Below are 17,850 nucleotides of genomic sequence, written 5' to 3'. Positions count from 1 at the left end.
AGGACAATTCATAAACATATGATGCAGGCAACGACGGATCAAAAACATTGGCCAAGCGACACATTCGATAAGGAATTATGTATGAATTGTATATACATCATGTCTAAAAATTACTGCATCTGGAATACATCAAATGAACTATTAAATCAACTAGGTGGAAGATACCCGTAATACACAGGTCATCTAACATTAGTTTTACTTTAAATACGTTAATAAAACACAATGCTAGAACATTGAAGAAATATTACAAGCCGTATTACAAGATACCAAGCACAACATGCAATCGCAACACTGTCATCACGAAGAAAAGGTTCCTGATAGAACTATAGAAGTACATATATGCAGCTAACTCACCGTTAAACCACCAGATTAATTATCCCCGACAAACCCATTTCTCAATCCACAAAATCAAAAACAAAATTCAGATTCTGAAAAATTACACACCATAAGTCGCCAAGCTCAGCCAAATGGTGAAGGAACGGGTCCTGCTTGAGAGTCCGATCTTTTGATGCTTCCCATGCCACAAATGATGCATCCCGGTGATGATAGGGCAGCAAATTTCGCCCCGCACAAATCACAAACATCATACCCAATGGTCGATAAACGGCTAAGAGTGGCAGCACAAAACTGAGACGGGTCTTCCACGGGATCCATGGACTTGTTGGTCAAACCCCTTTGGACACACAAGTCAATCAAGCTCCTCAACTCCTCTCTTTTACCTGGAGGTGCTTTTGAGAAGAGGAGATCAAGCATTTGTTTAGAATATGCATAATTCTGGACCTCCATGTTTCGTTTTATTGCTGTTCGTATGCAGCTTATACGATGTTTCGCTAGAAGGGGCAGTGATCCAAGATGCCGGGATAATCTGGCCATCTCATCTTTTGCACTTATAGCAGCTGCACCTTGGACCCTTTGTAGCCGTCCGATTTCCTGACCGATAGATATAAAGCTTGGATGAATGATGCGAAATATTATAGGAAAAACGGAAGTAAGAAATGAATTAAAAATATACTCCATCCGTCCCGGTCATTTGTTTACCTATTCCATCTATATCTGTGATGGTTCATTCATTTGTTTACTTTTCTATATTGGAAATATTTTTGAAGGGTAATTTGATCATCCACATAACCTATTGTCCTTGTCACTCAATAATAATACCCACAAATGGTCCCCTCCTCTTTCCTTGGTTTTTGTGCCAAAACCAAAGGTAACAAACGACCGGGAGGGAGGGAGTATGATTTTGTCACTCGGAGAGAAAATGCAGACCTTGGGATACTATGTACACAAACTAAAAGTTACCATAGAAAAAATGCAAGCCTTGGGGTGACAATGAAAACTCACGAGTATTTCATGAACTTTTCCAACGTTTTCGGGTTCAATAGATGGGTGTAACTGTAAAAGCAATACCTGAAGAAGAGTAACTCCAATCTTATACTGCGCACAGATAGTAGCCTGAGCCTTGATATCAGAACCGCGTGATTGATCTTTGGCCAAAGCCAGAAAAGCTTCATCAAAACAAGATAGAGCATCTGGTAGCTGATTCTGCTCAAGATGTGCCAATCCCGTCTTGAAGCATAATGGAGCAGCAGCACCACGTGGAACCTGTTCAGTATTGGGGAAAACATGTAAAACACAACAAAGAGAAGAATTGCAAACTCTACGCATGGAAAAGGAGGTTCTTAGTGATGAGAATTCACCCTACAACAAAACTTAATTGTTAAAATCAGGTCTTGCTAAACAAGAAAGCTTTGGGCCGAAATGATTAGGGGTTTTGTTGTAAGGTGAATTCTCATCACTTTGTTATGTATTACATGTCAAGGACATAGACAAACAAGAAAACTCACCTGTCCAGGGCGCACAGATGCTGGAGGAGAAGTGGGTTGTGCAGGATGCTTTCCAGCATCTACTCCACCAGGAACTCCTAGTATACTAAGATCCATGGGCTGAGAGGAATTAGGTAGCTGAATGGGCTGAACCTGAGACAGTGGCTGGCCCACGGGCTGTACTGCGGATTGAGGTGGGACCCCACCATCAGGAAGCCCAAATGAGTCAGCTGGAAATGTGGGCTGTTGAGTAACTTGAGGTGGAACACCACCACCTGCGAGTCCAAAATTAGATGGAGATGGATTCGGTTGAACAGGTGCTTGCTGGTTGGATCCCACCCCTTGGAAGTTCGGATCCAATTTAGATACAGCCCTTGGAGGAGCCAGTGATGCTGCCACATGAATAGATGAAATAGTGTTCTGGAAAAAGTCTTCCGGGATTGGACCTGCAGTAACTCCGGCACCAGTAACCACTGGAGGTGGCTGTGAAATGGCAGGCGGCTGAGTTGAAGAGACGGTAGCAAACGGATCCACAGGATGAGTAGCAATCGGGGGAGTTGAAACAGGTTGCAATGTGGGGCCCATATCCTGAAATCCACCAGGAGGTTGCAATGACTTGGTCCTACCCAATGGTGGGGCCAAACTAAACTGCCTTGTGGCTTCCTTTATTTTATTGACATCAACAGTGGTAGACGACACAGGTTTGTCTCGGATTCTGATTTGGAATTTTTTAGTTTTGGATTCACCCTCTTCATCACTACTATCACCACCAGAAGCTCCATATAGAGACCTTTTGAATTCTTCTTCGGCTTTTGCTTGTTCATCGGCAGCTGCAGATCCCGAAGGCTGTTTCATGAGTGCTTCTAGACCCATCAAAGAAGCACCCTTTGAATCAATAGTAGGCACCCCCTTGCTGGACATGGCATCTGCCAACGAAGTCGAGACTCCATTCGGTTTAACTATGACTTCACCACCGGAAGACGTAATAGCTTTGACCAAACTATCTTCTCTCACTTCAACCACATTGCCCCGTCCTTTTATACAACCCAGGTAAACACCAATGTGATCTGTCACAATTGCTGGGACAGGCCCATCATCCGTTTTCATGTATGGCATTACCTCAGCAGCAAGTTCCCATTGAGGAATATCCTTCATATTTGTTGGTGTTTTAATTTCCCAATTTCCACCTCCCCATTCGGGTCCTTTGGGAACCATGCTTTCAGCCGCAAAGTTGGCAAATATGCCTTGGGTCCACCCTGTCGAACGGATTCGCAAGATCCTTTCACAGCATCTCCTTATCTCAGGATCAGCACCGTCTTCTTCTAGTTTCTGTGCAAGACGCCGCATTGCACTAGGGTTGAGATGGCATATGAACAGATCAAGCATGCTTTCATAATCTGAAATTATTTCAAATGTTTCCTTTGCGCTGTCAAATTGACCGTACCTGAAAGGTTATTATAAATTAATAAGTTATGCAAAAGAAACCTACTCCCTATAACCTAATACAACTGTTACCAACAAAGTGCCTTTGAAACTTTACTAGGATTGGGAAGGTAATTTTACTCTCAATAAGTATCATTCAAGTTTGGATAACAATGAGGTACCAAAATAGGTATCTTGCGGATAACATGGGGAAGAAATTCATTTTGTTGATATTTAAAACAAAAAAAAAAAAGTTGATACTTTAGAACACTAATTTCATTTTGATTAAAAGAAAAGAAATGCTAAGGGTTTCAAGTGCAATTTCAGATAGATGGACAAGCACTAAAAAAGTCAACTCGATCTTGCCATCTCAGTAAAAATAATTACAACAGAAACTCAAGATCTTAGAAAATTAGATGGAATTTCAGTCATTTAGTTTTGAAAATGTTAGTAACCTCAGGTGACTTCTGATGCCACGTTTTTATTTGTGTTTATGGTTTTCTTTACGAGGGAGAACGGGGCAGCTCTTCCTTGCTTCAACGAAAACTACTTGATTGGAAAAGAGCGGCAAGATTATAAGAGGGGAAATATAATGACAATAGACACTGGTTAAGAAATACTAATAGTTAGTCTTAGCGGGAAAACTAAGTCGGACAATATGAGCAACAAACTACAAAATCACTGCAAAATATACAAATTTATGCTTCCCTGGGAATCTATCAAAAGCTCGAGGTCCCAAGACAGAGAAGGTTCATATAACTCTTATGTTTAAGTCTAAGATTTACCCCTTACCCTCTATGTTGGCTGTGATTTCACCCTTCACAAAACCGAATCTATCACCAGTTTTGGACAGGGAAAGGCAATAGTTTCAAACTTATTGACATTTTCCCTAACCAGCGAGACAGCAAAGAAAATACTTTATCTACATTCATCTTGTTAAAATTGTATTATTTAGTCAAAAGGGAAAAATGTTACTCCGTATATAATCTGGCTTGTAGAGAAAAGCTACTGCTAAACAACATCAAGGCTCAAGTCAAGTAGCATACAATTAAAACATGAGTTCTTGAGAAATTCTGAAAATGTACAATCACATATTCCAGGTATGGGGAAGGAAAAATCAAGGACGTTTGACTTTAAAATGTTAAAACATGCGGTAGAAAGCAGCACAGAAACGAATATAGACCCTGATAGAGACGGCATTAATTGCCACATATAAAGCTTTAACTTCCTTTAAAATGGAAAATTGAAAGACACGATGCAATCCACATACTTGATACAGGCATATCCCAACTCTCGGAACCGATGAAACAAATGAGATGTTGGGGGGCACTGAGGATAATCCCTTGAACGCAGGTATTCATCCTTTAACACTGATAAAGCAGTCGAGAATCGTAGGGCCTTGATGGCATAAACACCTCGCAATACCTAAGTATATCAACACATATACCAGTCAGATAAATTTCATAGTATAAAGCAAATTACAAGATTGTACATTTTCGCATATAAGCAGTAAACTATTAGTTACCTGAGTGAACTGTGGACTTGCTTGGGACAATGAGACGGCCAGATCTCCACAAACAGGAGTGCCCCTAGATAATATATCAAGGGATCTTGGAGTAATTCGCAGGCTATCAAACCTTCACAAAGATTAAATAGCAAAATTAATTTAAAAGCAGGTGACATTTCTATTAAAAAATTACAGACACAGAAGGAAAGAATTCCTTTTGTAAAGGCACCTTGATGTTATCTGGTATAACGTTTCTGGTAGGTCAAGCTTCTGCTCAAAGTATTGTTGCATAGTTCCAAAACCAATCAGAAGAGGCTCAAGAAGTCCAACAAGACAGCTCTTTATCTCGATTTTCTTCTTTTGTTTGGGATTTATTTCTGTAGGGTTGGCTAGTAACAAGCGATCATTTAAGGCACCCACAAGAACTGCAAGAAAAGGTTAACAATCAGCAAGAAATTTTTTTTAATCATTTACTGTAATATTTTTTGTGAAACAATCTGTCTATGAAGTTTGGGTACGTCTGACACCCCCTCCCTCCCTCTCCCCAGGCGAGAGATTTTGGGACGTAGGAGTGATGTTGCTGTTTATAACTAACTCAGCACGGAATGATACCTGCATTTGGCAGACTAGTGGACAAGATTGTTCTCACTTTTCCATCCCACCCAAGCACACCAATTGCCGTAGCAGTGGAAAAAAGTAAAGCAGGACCAACCCACAAAAGGGATCTATAGTAAAAACGCAGTTAAGGGAAACATTTATGGAGCTCTTTATTGATAATGGAAGAAAGAAAGTACAGACAAAAAACTGTAAAACACATAAACCGCAAACCACAAACCGATGAAGGTAAAAGGATATTGGAGGAATTCCTCTATCAAATTTTGTTACGCTACTAGCCAAAATTTCCAGATCCGCTGAAGCAATAATAACTCTTTGAGTAGTCAATATTCCAGCAACATTCCCTCTAAGAGTTTCTTGCCAATGAACCTGTAAATAAAGACCCCCAATCCATGAACGCAAACTGAAGATTAAAGCGCTAATAGGATATTAAACAAAAGAGACCAAAGAAACCTCATCTGAACTGAATGAACCTAGGGCAGCAAACAATTCAAATCCATGAATGCCAACTGAAGATTAAAGAGCTAATAGAATATTCTGAACAAAGTAGCCTACCATTAATTTAGCCTAGGAGGCTAAAAACGTAACTTTTATTTTCTTCTGCGATTGGCAAAAAAAAAAAAGAATGATGATAGGGCGCCACCGGGTGGCACAAATTTCAGCGCCACCCAAATAAAATAATAACTTAAATCAGTAGTTAATTTTTTCATTTTTATTTATCAATGCAAAATTTTAAGGGGCAAAATTATAAACTGATTGTTGTTCCCAAATCCTTTTATGGTGGGAGTTCTTCAAATCATGATTTGAATCAAACAAACGTATTCAAGGAAGAACTTTGTTTACATAGCAAAATGTTCAACCCTTTGATAATCACAACAATACATATAATTCGTTGTTTCAAAAATTGAAACAATTGGCCTGGTTAATTAACCTTGTTACGAAGTATGTATTTAATCAAAGAGAAAACAATGGACGCAACTTCTGCAATTTAAAGAGATGATCAACCTATGGCAATCTGGCATGGTTTATTGCAACAATTGAATGATTTGATATCTAATTTCATGTCATCTGGGTCATTTTCCCAGTCATGGAGGAAGAAGATTAGTTAAGTTCCTAATAATACCCTTTATCACTCAATAATAATAATAATATCTTTTAAAATAAGTTAAAAATTAAAAAATATTTACAAAATGACTAAAATACCCCCAGTGGCACTCAATTTGATTTTCCAAAAAAAAAAAAGGATATCCTCTATTACTTGTAAAAAAAAAAAAAAAATTAAATGCAATAGATTGATCGTGACATCTAATTTTGAAAGTGTTGATTAAATGTCCCTAAGTATAAGGTCCAGATGTTGTGGTTTGGGGTTTGCACTATGCAAGGATGAAGTAAGAGGTGACGCAAAAGACATACTACCTCCGATTCTTTGGAATTGCTCCATTTGCTTTTTGCCAAGGATTAAGATTGTGAGTGGGTGGTGGGTCTCAACAATAAAGTAGGGTGATATTTTTACCAACAAAAACATGCTTAAAATGGAAATGGGGCAATTCTAGTGAATATGTCAAAAAAGGAATATGGGCAATTCCTAAGAATCGGAGGGAGTAACTTCTAACTACTACTCGCTCAAAACTTGGTTACAATTTAACCCCGTCCTCGTGACCATAGTATACAATCTGGGTTGTTTCACTGCATTGTGGCCTCGCACTAACGTTTTGTAAAGGTTTTAAAAATTACTACGGTTCCACTTTAGAGGAGGTATCGTCAAATTTATGGTGCCACGGCCAAGATCTAGCAGCAGTGACTCTTCTAGGAGCAAGATTGCTACCAGAATTTACAATGCTCTTAAAGCTTAGTGCATCTATGACCACGTCTAATAAGAGTTTCAGCTCGACTTGAGTCTATAGAGGACAACCAAGTTTAGCTTGCCTTGGTCATCAAAAGGAAGAGTTACATCAAATATACTACTCCCTCCATTTTCCTATCTTCTTCTCACTTACCCTTTTTAGCAAACTGATATTTTCTTCCCACTTCTCTTTTTTCCTTTTCAGTTAAGTTTTTTTATGCTCTTTTACCAAATTACCCTCATCGTTTATTAAAATTACTTACTAAACCCATTGATCGTCTCCCCATACCCACCCTCCTACCTTCTCCTCCCTCACTAATCACCTTCCCACCACCAACCACCTTCAAGGACCACCCCCAGCCACCTACACCACCAGCTTACTTCATCCCTCCGACGCCCACTTTCACATATGACCTCTGGCGAACACTTTCACTTCCGTTGAGTACCTTCACCTTCGTGGAAACCATCAACCTTTGTCTACCTACCGCCTTCACCTTCGTGCAGGGAGTGGCTTTTGGGGGTGGTGCATGGTTTCAACGGGGTTAGGGTGGTATGTAAATGTGGGGGGATAGCCGGTGGTGGGTGATGGAATAATGGCTGGTGGTGGTCAGCGACATGGCAAGGAGGGGCCCGGTAGTGGTGAGCTTGTGAGTACGTGAAAAAAAAAACTACCTTTTATAAGCCATAACTTATCATTAAAACATTGGTATTTATATATTAATGTGAAATAAACAAAATATATTGATCGTAGTATGTTAAATCAAAACATGATTAAAAAACCAATTTAATATCACTATTTAATTTAATTTTTATTATTCTTCGATACAAGTATTGCAAGTAATGAATATTATTAAAATATTAATATCACATACTCCCTCCGACTCCGAAATACCTTACCTTCCATTTTTCACTATTTGACGGTCTCTGAATTACTTTCCAATATCCCCACTTGCATTCATCTCAAGTCTCAACCACATATATAGCCACATATATAATTACATACCCCACTTGGCCTACTTGCATCATTATATGTGGTCCTTATTGTTTATATTTATACTCCTTAATTCCTACATTTTTCGGATTTTGGAAAGTAATTATTGGTCGGAAGGAGTACGATTTAATCGGAAAAAATGGGAGTATATTTTTTTCGATTAAAAGATAGTAAAACAAAGACATCAAAAACTATTTTTGCCCCGTATTCTTACCCTTACCCAACTGATGGCACGTATAGCTTAACCCGTGTATGATCCCATCCATATTCAACCCAATTTGATCCAACCCGTTTGACAGGTCTAGGTGAGGGTGAGGGTGAGGGTAGAGTAGTTTGTCCATTTTCTTACAAGTGGGGAAAATGAAATGGCCAGATACAAAAATTAGAGGGAGTATTTTTTTTTATAGGATCATTCACACCATTGTTCTTGGAGAGACTTTCAACTCCTCAAGTTTTAAGAGAATATAGGTTAGCGCTGTGCAAGCACACCTACCAATACTTATTGTTGGTTTTGAATGGCGGCAGACTCATATTGGAATTTTCAACATTAGAAGTTTTCAACTGTCAGTATAAAATGAGAATAGCAGAATACATGATGAATAGACAATCATACACTATACTAAAAAGGGTAAGGTTATGTTCCAAGAAACGGATTTGTTCAAATTCAGGTAATAATAATCATTATAAATAGAACTTCAGCAAATTACCTGAAGAACTATCTCATTCACTCTCAGCTTTATTGACTTTCTTCCTTCAGCTGTTGTTGGTATATAATGACCATGACCATCGCTGTTGGATAAGCGATATCCGTGAACAAGCTTTGCCAAAGCAATCTGATTTCCATGAGAAGCAAACAACAAGGTTGATTCTGCAGTCAAACAAGACAGAAATCAGCAAGATAATTCTAACGGAAGACACAACTTAATAATCATAATATCGTATATCTGGGGATCACCTAACGGAGTAGAGAAGATACGATCAACTTCAGATTCAAACATAAATTGCATAGGTCCTTTGACTGAATTTGGCGCTGCATCAGCTGTCGGATTTTCTTCAAGAGCCTCTTTATTCTTTTCATCAAGTTCTTTAGGAGATGTTCCAGGAAGGATATATAAAGCAAGTCCCGTTTTATCATTTTCAAGAATTACAAACTGGTTGTCATTTGGACCCATGAAAGCTGCATCTCGACCTACAACAATTCGATTCCTAACTTCAGATTTGTCAGAAAAAAAATAAAAATAAAAAAATAAACCATATAAATCAAACTACTGTCCAACAAGCAAAACTGAACTTGGTGAGGGTAGTATATTAACCTTTCACAGTGCTGTCTTTACTATTTGCCAATTGAGAATCAGTATTTTCCCTGTACAGAACAACCTCGTGGACTCCACCATTCAACTCATAAACAACAAGAAAAAGATTCTGCTTTTTACTGTGTGCAACATTCTTCGGATGATACTCTACACTGCTAGAAACCTGAAAGCGACAAAGAGGAGAACTTAACACGATGACTCGCCATATAGAGTATACATATTACATAATCCACCAGATTAGCACAGGCAAAATAGAATTCAATTTGGTACCGTGGTGTAAAGCTTCTTATAAACACTATCGGCTCCAGAACATAGATTGTACGCCATAAGATTTACACCATCTACATAGAAGGCCCTGACTGGATAATGTAGAACTCGGTTTGCTTTATTAAAGAAATTAAGCTCCAGGTGAAATGGCTGAAAACGAATACAAACTGCTCAGTAAGATAAGTCTAATACAAGCGCAAAGTACTAGATCTCCAACTGGATTGTATTGGTGCAAGACATACCTGGCAAACAGGAAGGTCTCTCAGATGATTCCTTGTATCAAGAATATTTATGAGAGGCAACCGAGCTATTGGTGCACTTTTTGCGTGTCCCTCCAAGAAATGCTGTAAGAACATGAAAATTGTAGGAGGAAAAAAGAAAGCAAGATAACGAAAGAGTGGAAAAAAAATAAGGCCACAAACGAATGGAAAAACACATGCTTAAAGCCACATATACCGCGAAGAAAGGAGCACTAATTAAGTTATTAGCATATATTCATGTATTTTATAGATCATAAAAACAATTGCTGATTCGAAGATAATTTCTATACTGCATATGTGAAAGTATTTAGGTTATATTCATCAATAGGTTTGTGTATAAACTATTGTACGTTGAAGAACAAGCACTGGTAAAAAATGAATCTAACATCTTATACAATTGTTCCCAGTGACGAAAGCTTTTAAAGTTGTGAATAATTAATTAGTAGTGTATGAGGTCTGCTTCAACATTAAAATCCTGAATTAAAGCTAAGGTGCACCTACTACTAATATTACATACCAAAAGACTAATATAGCAAGGCAATCCCAGAAATCCAGGTGTGCCTTCATTGCTTAAGTAAGTTTATAACTAACAAAACATTGCAACGAGGAAATGCCATAAACTACCAGAATATCAAGTAGTAAAAGTAGAAGCATACACTGTACAAAAATGCCTTCCGGGCAATATCTGCAATTGTCAACTGATTATGGCTGACATAAACAAATGAACAATATATTAGATTAAAAAAAAATCTGAGAAAGAGAGGGAACTCCAAAAAACGGCACGCTTTCCCTGCTAAAGGAGATGAATAGCCTGTCTGCTAAAAAAATGAAAAGACATATTTTCAATTCACCTCATAGAAGTATCATAAACCCAAAACCATTCAAACCATTTCATATATGCACCAGATGTCCTTTATCAGAAAAGTAAATTGCTCAGAAAGGATAGGTTATTGAAGTTAGTGATAACAATGACCAATGCCTTGCTTCACGTGGTAGAACTTCAGGAACTATATACCCCAAATAAGATACTTGAACTAATTAATCTTCCAAATTGTGGGATTTATTACTTCAATGAATGAATAAGAAGCTGATGTTGGGCATAAAATGATAAATTACTTTTATAACTACACCTCAGTTATGATTTTCCTACATGGGACCATATGCAGCATTGCTTACACGGTTACACCAATTGTCAGGTATAAGGTAATTTATAAAAACTATGGTGCGACTTAAGATAATAATAAAAATATACGAATAAATAAATTCTGTTTCTTTTTTTTTTTTTTATAAAAGCTGGGTGTTATGGCTCAATCTTAAATGCATAAATTTGTTGAAATGCAAGACAGCCCCAATGAATATACTTCGTATTAAAGATATAATGGGAGTGATATCAGCTTTACCCACCCCTTCAAATGATGCTCTTGCAATTGTGCTTGAAGCTGATGATCAGCCAGTACTCCAGATGAGCCTAAAGCGGCAAGCTTTTCCTTCAAAACAGATGCTGCAGTTGACAGGATAGATGGGTAGTCATTAATATCCAACAGAAGTAGCTAAGGTAGATGGTAAAACCTAGATGAAACAAGACCCACAATAATGTCGAAAACAAGTGTCCAAAAAAGATACTAGCATGTAAATCACGTAGCCACTAGAAATTTAACTTCTACGACAATAATTTTGTTTATTTTTGTGCACTGAACTTTTCTTTTGGATGGACAAACCCCACATAAACAGCCCACTTGCTCACTGGAATACCAGAAAAGTCACAGCTTATAAACGCAAGAGCTTTTAAAGAACTTGAAATCTTGAATGCGTACTCTTGGTCAATATGGCGTAAACTGAAGCTCAAATAGAACAAATAGCCATTGCAAGGTAGAAAAAAAACAAAGAAACAAGCACTGAATTTCGACATAGCATACTTATGGAAAGCCAAGCATTTGAAATGGTGTTAAAAGTAGAAGTAGAAGATGACAAAGCCTTTCTGTAATAATTAAGACAAATCTTTTAACTAGATGACAAACCTATAAGAACTTGAAAGTTCACTCTATCCCAGACCTAAACGTTGTACCCATGTTTCTAAAACGTGATGTTGGTCGTGATTACGCTAACAGGTGCGAAATCTCAATATAGATATATACCGAATGTAATGTAACAGGTCAGCTCGGCCAATATTGGCTGTAATTATAATATACAAATGTAAAAAGTGAAATTTGGGACTACCTGAAGATCCCCTTGCACTTTGAAGAACAGCAAAGAGTTGTTTCCGTCCGTCTCTAGTGAATGCAGCCCTATTTTTCGCATTGTCTACACTTCCCGTATTCTGATAGAGAAAAAAGATATTATATCTTCAAATATAGAGTAACAGGTTCAAAAGATCAGTTAAATGAAAACTACTCAACTGCAAAAGTTAATGCTGCCATATTTAGTTTAGGATGTACTTCCAAAGCTCGAACACGTGGCAATGGATAAGCAACCTCACCGCCTTGCTGAGAAAGAATTTTTGGAATATCGAGGGACTCAATTGCTACACAGATATATAACAAATTGTACAGATAAGAGAGAAGTAAATGACAGCAACTTCAAAACAAAGCTCATAACAAGCACAACAAACTTTTGGAACCATTTCTTCAAAGTTTTGTGCTAAAGCAGACCCGAAACAAAGACATAGTCAGTTCACGGTATTGATTCTTGAATATTAACTCCATGTAGTCCAAACTCATAAATGAAAAGGTCAAATTTTCAACTTCGACAAGGATATTTAAATGGAGTCAGAAATCAGAATAGTTGGTTTGCACACTTTTAAGCTGACACTAAGCTGTTATATTTTAACAGTTTGACAGTTTGTCACCCTTAATCTAGAATAACAGATTAATATGCCGGAAAAAAAAACGAGAATTTAATTTAAAAAAATATGACTACAAATTACTCCTTTGTCTTAAGAAGATCAATGAAGATCAATGGCGTCTAATTATAGGCCAACCATAGGAACATATGATGAACTACATTTTTTCGTTGTTGCTTCATTTCTTGGTCGTGGTTTTCCTTTTGGGTTATCTGGAAACAAGTAAGCAATTTCTAACGGGGTAAGGCTAGACCTGGCATGCATAGAACCCGTAAAAGTGATCGAGAATATATGATTCAGAATCTGATCGGGGACTCAAAATGAATAAACTGAACCGATTTAACTAAATGAAAAGTTCCATTTTCCGCAGACACCCTTTCACTTTATGAAATGGATAACTGGTGCACAATTTCAACCATATTACGTTGAATGTTTAAAAGTTTAATTTTTAGCGAAAAATATTACCATAACGTCCAAGTTCCGAAATCGGCCCAAATCAAACCTGTACCGACTCTAAATAGCTTGAACCAATTCGAATGAATGACCGAAATAAATCTGAACTGAATTGACACGAAATCGAATTTAAGGCTCACCCGAAAGAGACCGATTTGGTTTCAACTGAACTGAATGACTTGTTTGCCAAGTCTTAGTAAGTCTATGTATGTCTGACCCCCTTTACCTCCCAATTTGTGGGAACCCTTGAGACACTAGCAGTAATGTTGTTATTATGGATTTCCTTATCTACACCTTTTCACCTTTTTCCTTCCTCACATGGGCAGTTGCATAAAACAGTTTGGGTCTAGCCTACCCCAAATCATTTTAGTTTTAGGCTATGTTGTGTATTACAACCTCCGATTCCTTGGAATTGCCCCATTTTTTTTGCACAACTATTAAGGAATGTTGGGTATGAGTGGGTGGGTAGGTCTCACCATCACAATGCTGAATTTTAACCACACAAAACATGCTCATAATAGAATTGGAGCAATTTAAAAAAATAGGCCAAAAGTCGAAATGAGACAATTCCTATGAAGTAGAGGAAGTATTATACCAATGGATATTGATGGTAACTATCTCACACTAATTCCCCACGGAAAAATATTAATCACAAAGATCTCATTGTTATGTTAATTAGACTTCAAAGGACAAGCAGCCAAAAACCTAGGAGGAAGTTACTCAAAAGTTCAAGAGTAAACAATCAGGAAAATAGATATTTGGAATATGCTATTGTAAACCAAGAAAATAGGTAACAAACAAACAGATGAAAGATCAAATAAACAGCGATTAAAATAGGGGTAGTGACAGGACAAAGATCAATGGCAGATTTACTGACCAGCAGGTTCAAAAAAATTCGCTAACATGGGTGCTCTATTAGTATTATATATGATCCGCGTTTTCCAGACTTGTAGAGCACCGTCTTTTGATAGCGTAGCAAGCAACTCCAATGTAGGGATCCACGCAACCGATGTAATGGGTTGAGATCCTACTTGTGTTCTGAAATCAATGTTGACAGAACAATTCTTACAATAAATATTTTGCATGAACTTTTGGTCATTAGTGCAACAATAATTTACCAAGGAAAAAAACAGCATCTCATTGATGATGAAGAGACGGGGGAAGACTTTCATAGCTAAATGCATATCCAACAAGTCTCTAGGGCCATAACAGTGTCGCATACTAACACATGCACATAGCACATTAAATATTCTCCTCAGCTAAGCAACATGGTAAAGTCATTGGGGTACCGGTACTCATGACCTAGGTTCGAACTAGCAGGCTCAAAATCGCCTCTATGGCTTCCTTAACACCAAAGACGAAAAATATATTGCTTAAAATAGAGAGAGATTATATTTTACATTCCAATCATATTTGGTCTCTCTGTAGAGACATCCCATGCCAATAGCGTGCCCCGCCGATCGCCCACAAACATCCTTTCTAACTTTGGATGGAAAGCGAAGGCACCAGCACCAAGAAGCTTAATTGTATTATCAACTGCGAAAAGACATATGAAATGTTTATGAATCCATGATAACTCGTCAAAATTATCAGAGGCCGAAGATAAAATGATATTCATGTCTTACGTTGTAGTGTATAGAGCACAGCATATGTATGAATATTGTAAGCTCTTATCAATCCTTCTGCATAAGCTACATACTGATATTAAGCCAGGAAAACGATCAGGGATGTTTATACACCAGCTAAAATCACCAATTCGAAAAATTCAACGCATCCAATTGGATTACCAAGACAGGGAATCGCGGATGACAAGCAAGATTAACAATAGGTTTCTTAAGATCTGTTTTTATTTTTGTTGGTGTTCTGCCTCCCTCCACAGTGCCCACAACTGCAATAAAACAGAAAACAAGTGAATAGCTGACGGAACTTGGCCAATATCTACAGCGTCAAAGATATGTCAATCTGCAAAATCTTACCCACACAATGGCTTTATCTGAACATTATAACAACAACAACCAGATTACCCTAGTGCCTCAAGGGCACACATAAATAGCATAAGGGAGTCGTATGTGTGCAGCCTAACCCTTGTGTTAACAAGCAGATGCTATTTATGGATGTCCCATTATGAAAATTGCATTCAGAGTAGCATAGAAAGTGCTGTTTTCTTTATTTCATCACAATCTAGAAGCAAAGAATATGGAAACGCAGGGGAAAAAAATCATATTGAAGCCACTTTAGTGAGCCATTTCGCTTTATTCCATCATAATCCAAACCAAAGAGTAATGAGTCTTTGGCTTCACAGAAAAAATAGGATAAGAAACGTAAGAAAAAATAAAAAAAAAATAAAAAAAATAAAAAAAAAACAAGATATGTATACTCTTACTCCCTCTAATTCTTTCGGTTCTTTACGTTTTTACTTTTTCGTGAGGAGTATTTTAATCAAACGTACATAATCAAATGAATCAGAGGATGTTACACAAACTTCAGTATCACTCTGCACATGCAAAATTGTCTCTAATGCATGGAGAACAATCATACAACAGCATCAGTCCGTGAAGAAGAATGCCACCACTTTAACCATATATACTGCAATCTCGTGTAGAACTCAATATATCCATTATCTATTATATTACCTTCACAGCCAGCAACCACATATGCATGCACAACATTCAGACAGACAGTGGTTTGATGCACAAAAAATGATCGAGATAGCAATGACCCGAATGGACGTTTTCTTCTCTTCTTATGACTACTATGAAGAAGAATACCTGTAACACTCATCCTTCGATGAAAACCAAAAAACACCACAGGTTGAAGAGGAGTGAGCGCAAGATGAACTTCTGTTTCAGAGGAGATTGGTTCCATTTTCTTCTCCGGCGAATGAAGAACACATGTTTGCTCTGCATCAAAATCACAGGATCGGATGGTACAATCCTGTAAAAGGCAAAGACGCACATCTGAAATCCAGAGTATTCATGAAGACAACAGATTACTCCAACTCATTCTCATTCACCAAAGTCCAAAGAACCTCTGAGGTTTTCATTAAAAAAATCCAAAACATTGCCCGAGTAGTAGTCTTAAGTTCCAAAACTATTGTCGTGAACGAGATCTTGTTGCTCATATTTGCGAGAGTGCTTTGTCAGTTTGTCTGCTGATGGATTCTAACATCTGACTAACAAAAATTGAACTGACCAAGAAATTCCATAAGAAGTGTTGTGCAAAACCTACACCAAACTAACCTCTATTGAATCAATAGAACACCAAACGATTCACGGCACAAGCTACCCCTACCCAAACTAATCCAACAAATGGAACAACAGATTACCAAATCTAATACAACAACAACAACATTACCCCAATGCCTCAATGGCTCCCGCAAATTGCGGGGTAGGGGGGGTCGGATGTACGCAGCCTTACCCTTGTGTTAGAAACACAAAGACGTTGTTTCCGAATGACCCAAGATGAAAATTGCGTCGAGAACACAATAAGAATGTTACCTCAAGAATAGCAATAACAACATGGCCACTGGTGGGACTATATGACATACGAACAACCGGTGCACCAATATCAATAGTTGAGATCTTACTCCCAGTAATTGCATCAAATTCTACAACCAAACATCCATTACTCAATAAAAGACACCAAACCACATAACAAAAATCACAGCAACATCAGAAATGAGGAGCTTAGGAGTTAAAAGAAGATACCAATGATGTATTTTCCGACAGCGGCGGCGATAAGAGACTGATTGGGGTGAAATGCAACAGCATGAGGCTGCAATGGCTTGGCTTCTCGACCCACATGTCGAAGATCCAAGTGTTGTATTGTTGCCCACTCCATTTTTGCTTCAAATCCCAGAAATGTTTTCACCTAAACCTGTGAAATTGCCATGAAAAACATCAATTATGATCAATTTACAGCAAATAACAAAGATCGGAACTTTGAAAATTGAGGGAAGTAAATATGGGTGGATCCATAAAGTTATGCAACGTGGTTTTTTCTGAGATTTGAACTGAAGATCAATTGTTCGAGGGTTTTACCTGATGTGATCAAAGATGGATTAACAAAGTGAAAGAATTCAATCTCATGTTATAGTATTGACGATGCAAGGAGGGAAGAAGAACACCCTTTTAGTCCTTTTACCAAAATTTCTTTCCTAAAGGAGACACGATTACAGACTTACAGTACACCCATTAAGTCTATGGTTAAGATCGGAGGTGACGATCGGGTCGCTCGGGTTGTCATGGTTGATTTAGATCGTGTTTGCCTGTTTGGGTTTTAGCAAGTCAATTTTTGTGTTCGGGTCAATTTGGCATATGCCGAGTTATTACCGGATCGAGTCATTATTAGGCACATGTTGAGCCGGGTTTGGTTTGTGTCATTATTGCATGAGGTTATCAGCAGATTAACTTATTTAATTGTATAATTACTAGCTTAAAACTAGAGCTGTTCAAATGCGGGCTTGAGCCGGATATGGGTCGGGTTGTAAAGGAAAAAGTTTCCCTTTAAGACCTTAG

General features: G+C 37.9%; 1 protein-coding gene across 1 annotated transcript; it reads right to left on the bottom strand.

Moving 5' to 3' along the window:
• Positions 1-66: 66 nt before the first annotated feature.
• On the bottom strand, positions 67-17,599 carry LOC141598687 (uncharacterized). The gene is made up of 25 exons (XM_074418423.1): positions 17,374-17,599; positions 17,041-17,209; positions 16,831-16,940; positions 16,102-16,267; positions 15,121-15,221; positions 14,959-15,031; positions 14,734-14,869; positions 14,211-14,371; positions 12,438-12,562; positions 12,259-12,358; positions 11,446-11,542; positions 10,698-10,749; positions 10,024-10,125; positions 9,785-9,931; positions 9,515-9,677; positions 9,157-9,390; positions 8,909-9,069; positions 5,608-5,736; positions 5,365-5,482; positions 4,982-5,177; positions 4,771-4,882; positions 4,516-4,670; positions 1,845-3,267; positions 1,408-1,602; positions 67-930 (listed from the first exon to the last, which is right to left on the bottom strand). Exons 2-25 carry the CDS (start codon positions 17,171-17,173, stop codon positions 460-462), a joined length of 4,860 nt encoding a protein of 1,619 aa, XP_074274524.1. The 5' UTR covers positions 17,174-17,209; positions 17,374-17,599; the 3' UTR covers positions 67-459.
• Between the last annotated feature and the right edge of the window lie 251 nt (positions 17,600-17,850).

The sequence above is a fragment of the Silene latifolia genome, chromosome 1 (genome assembly GCF_048544455.1).
Source record: "Silene latifolia isolate original U9 population chromosome 1, ASM4854445v1, whole genome shotgun sequence".
Lineage (NCBI taxonomy): Eukaryota > Viridiplantae > Streptophyta > Magnoliopsida > Caryophyllales > Caryophyllaceae > Silene > Silene latifolia.
This window is presented reverse-complemented; position numbering and strand designations above follow the sequence as displayed.

What these genes read in the sequence shown, in the direction of transcription:
- LOC141598687 (XM_074418423.1), bottom strand. Translation starts at nt 17,173, where the DNA reads ATGGAGTGGGCAACAATACAACACTTGGATCTTCGACATGTGGGTCGA. An exon ending in TCGAAGGATGAGTGTTACAG is followed by an intron (nt 15,222 to 16,101) that starts GTATTCTTCTTC and finishes GTTTTATTGCAG; the next exon opens with TTGTGGGCACTGTGGAGGGA. An exon ending in CACTAGTCTGCCAAATGCAG is followed by an intron (nt 5,178 to 5,364) that starts GTATCATTCCGT and finishes CTTTTCTTGCAG; the next exon opens with TTCTTGTGGGTGCCTTAAAT.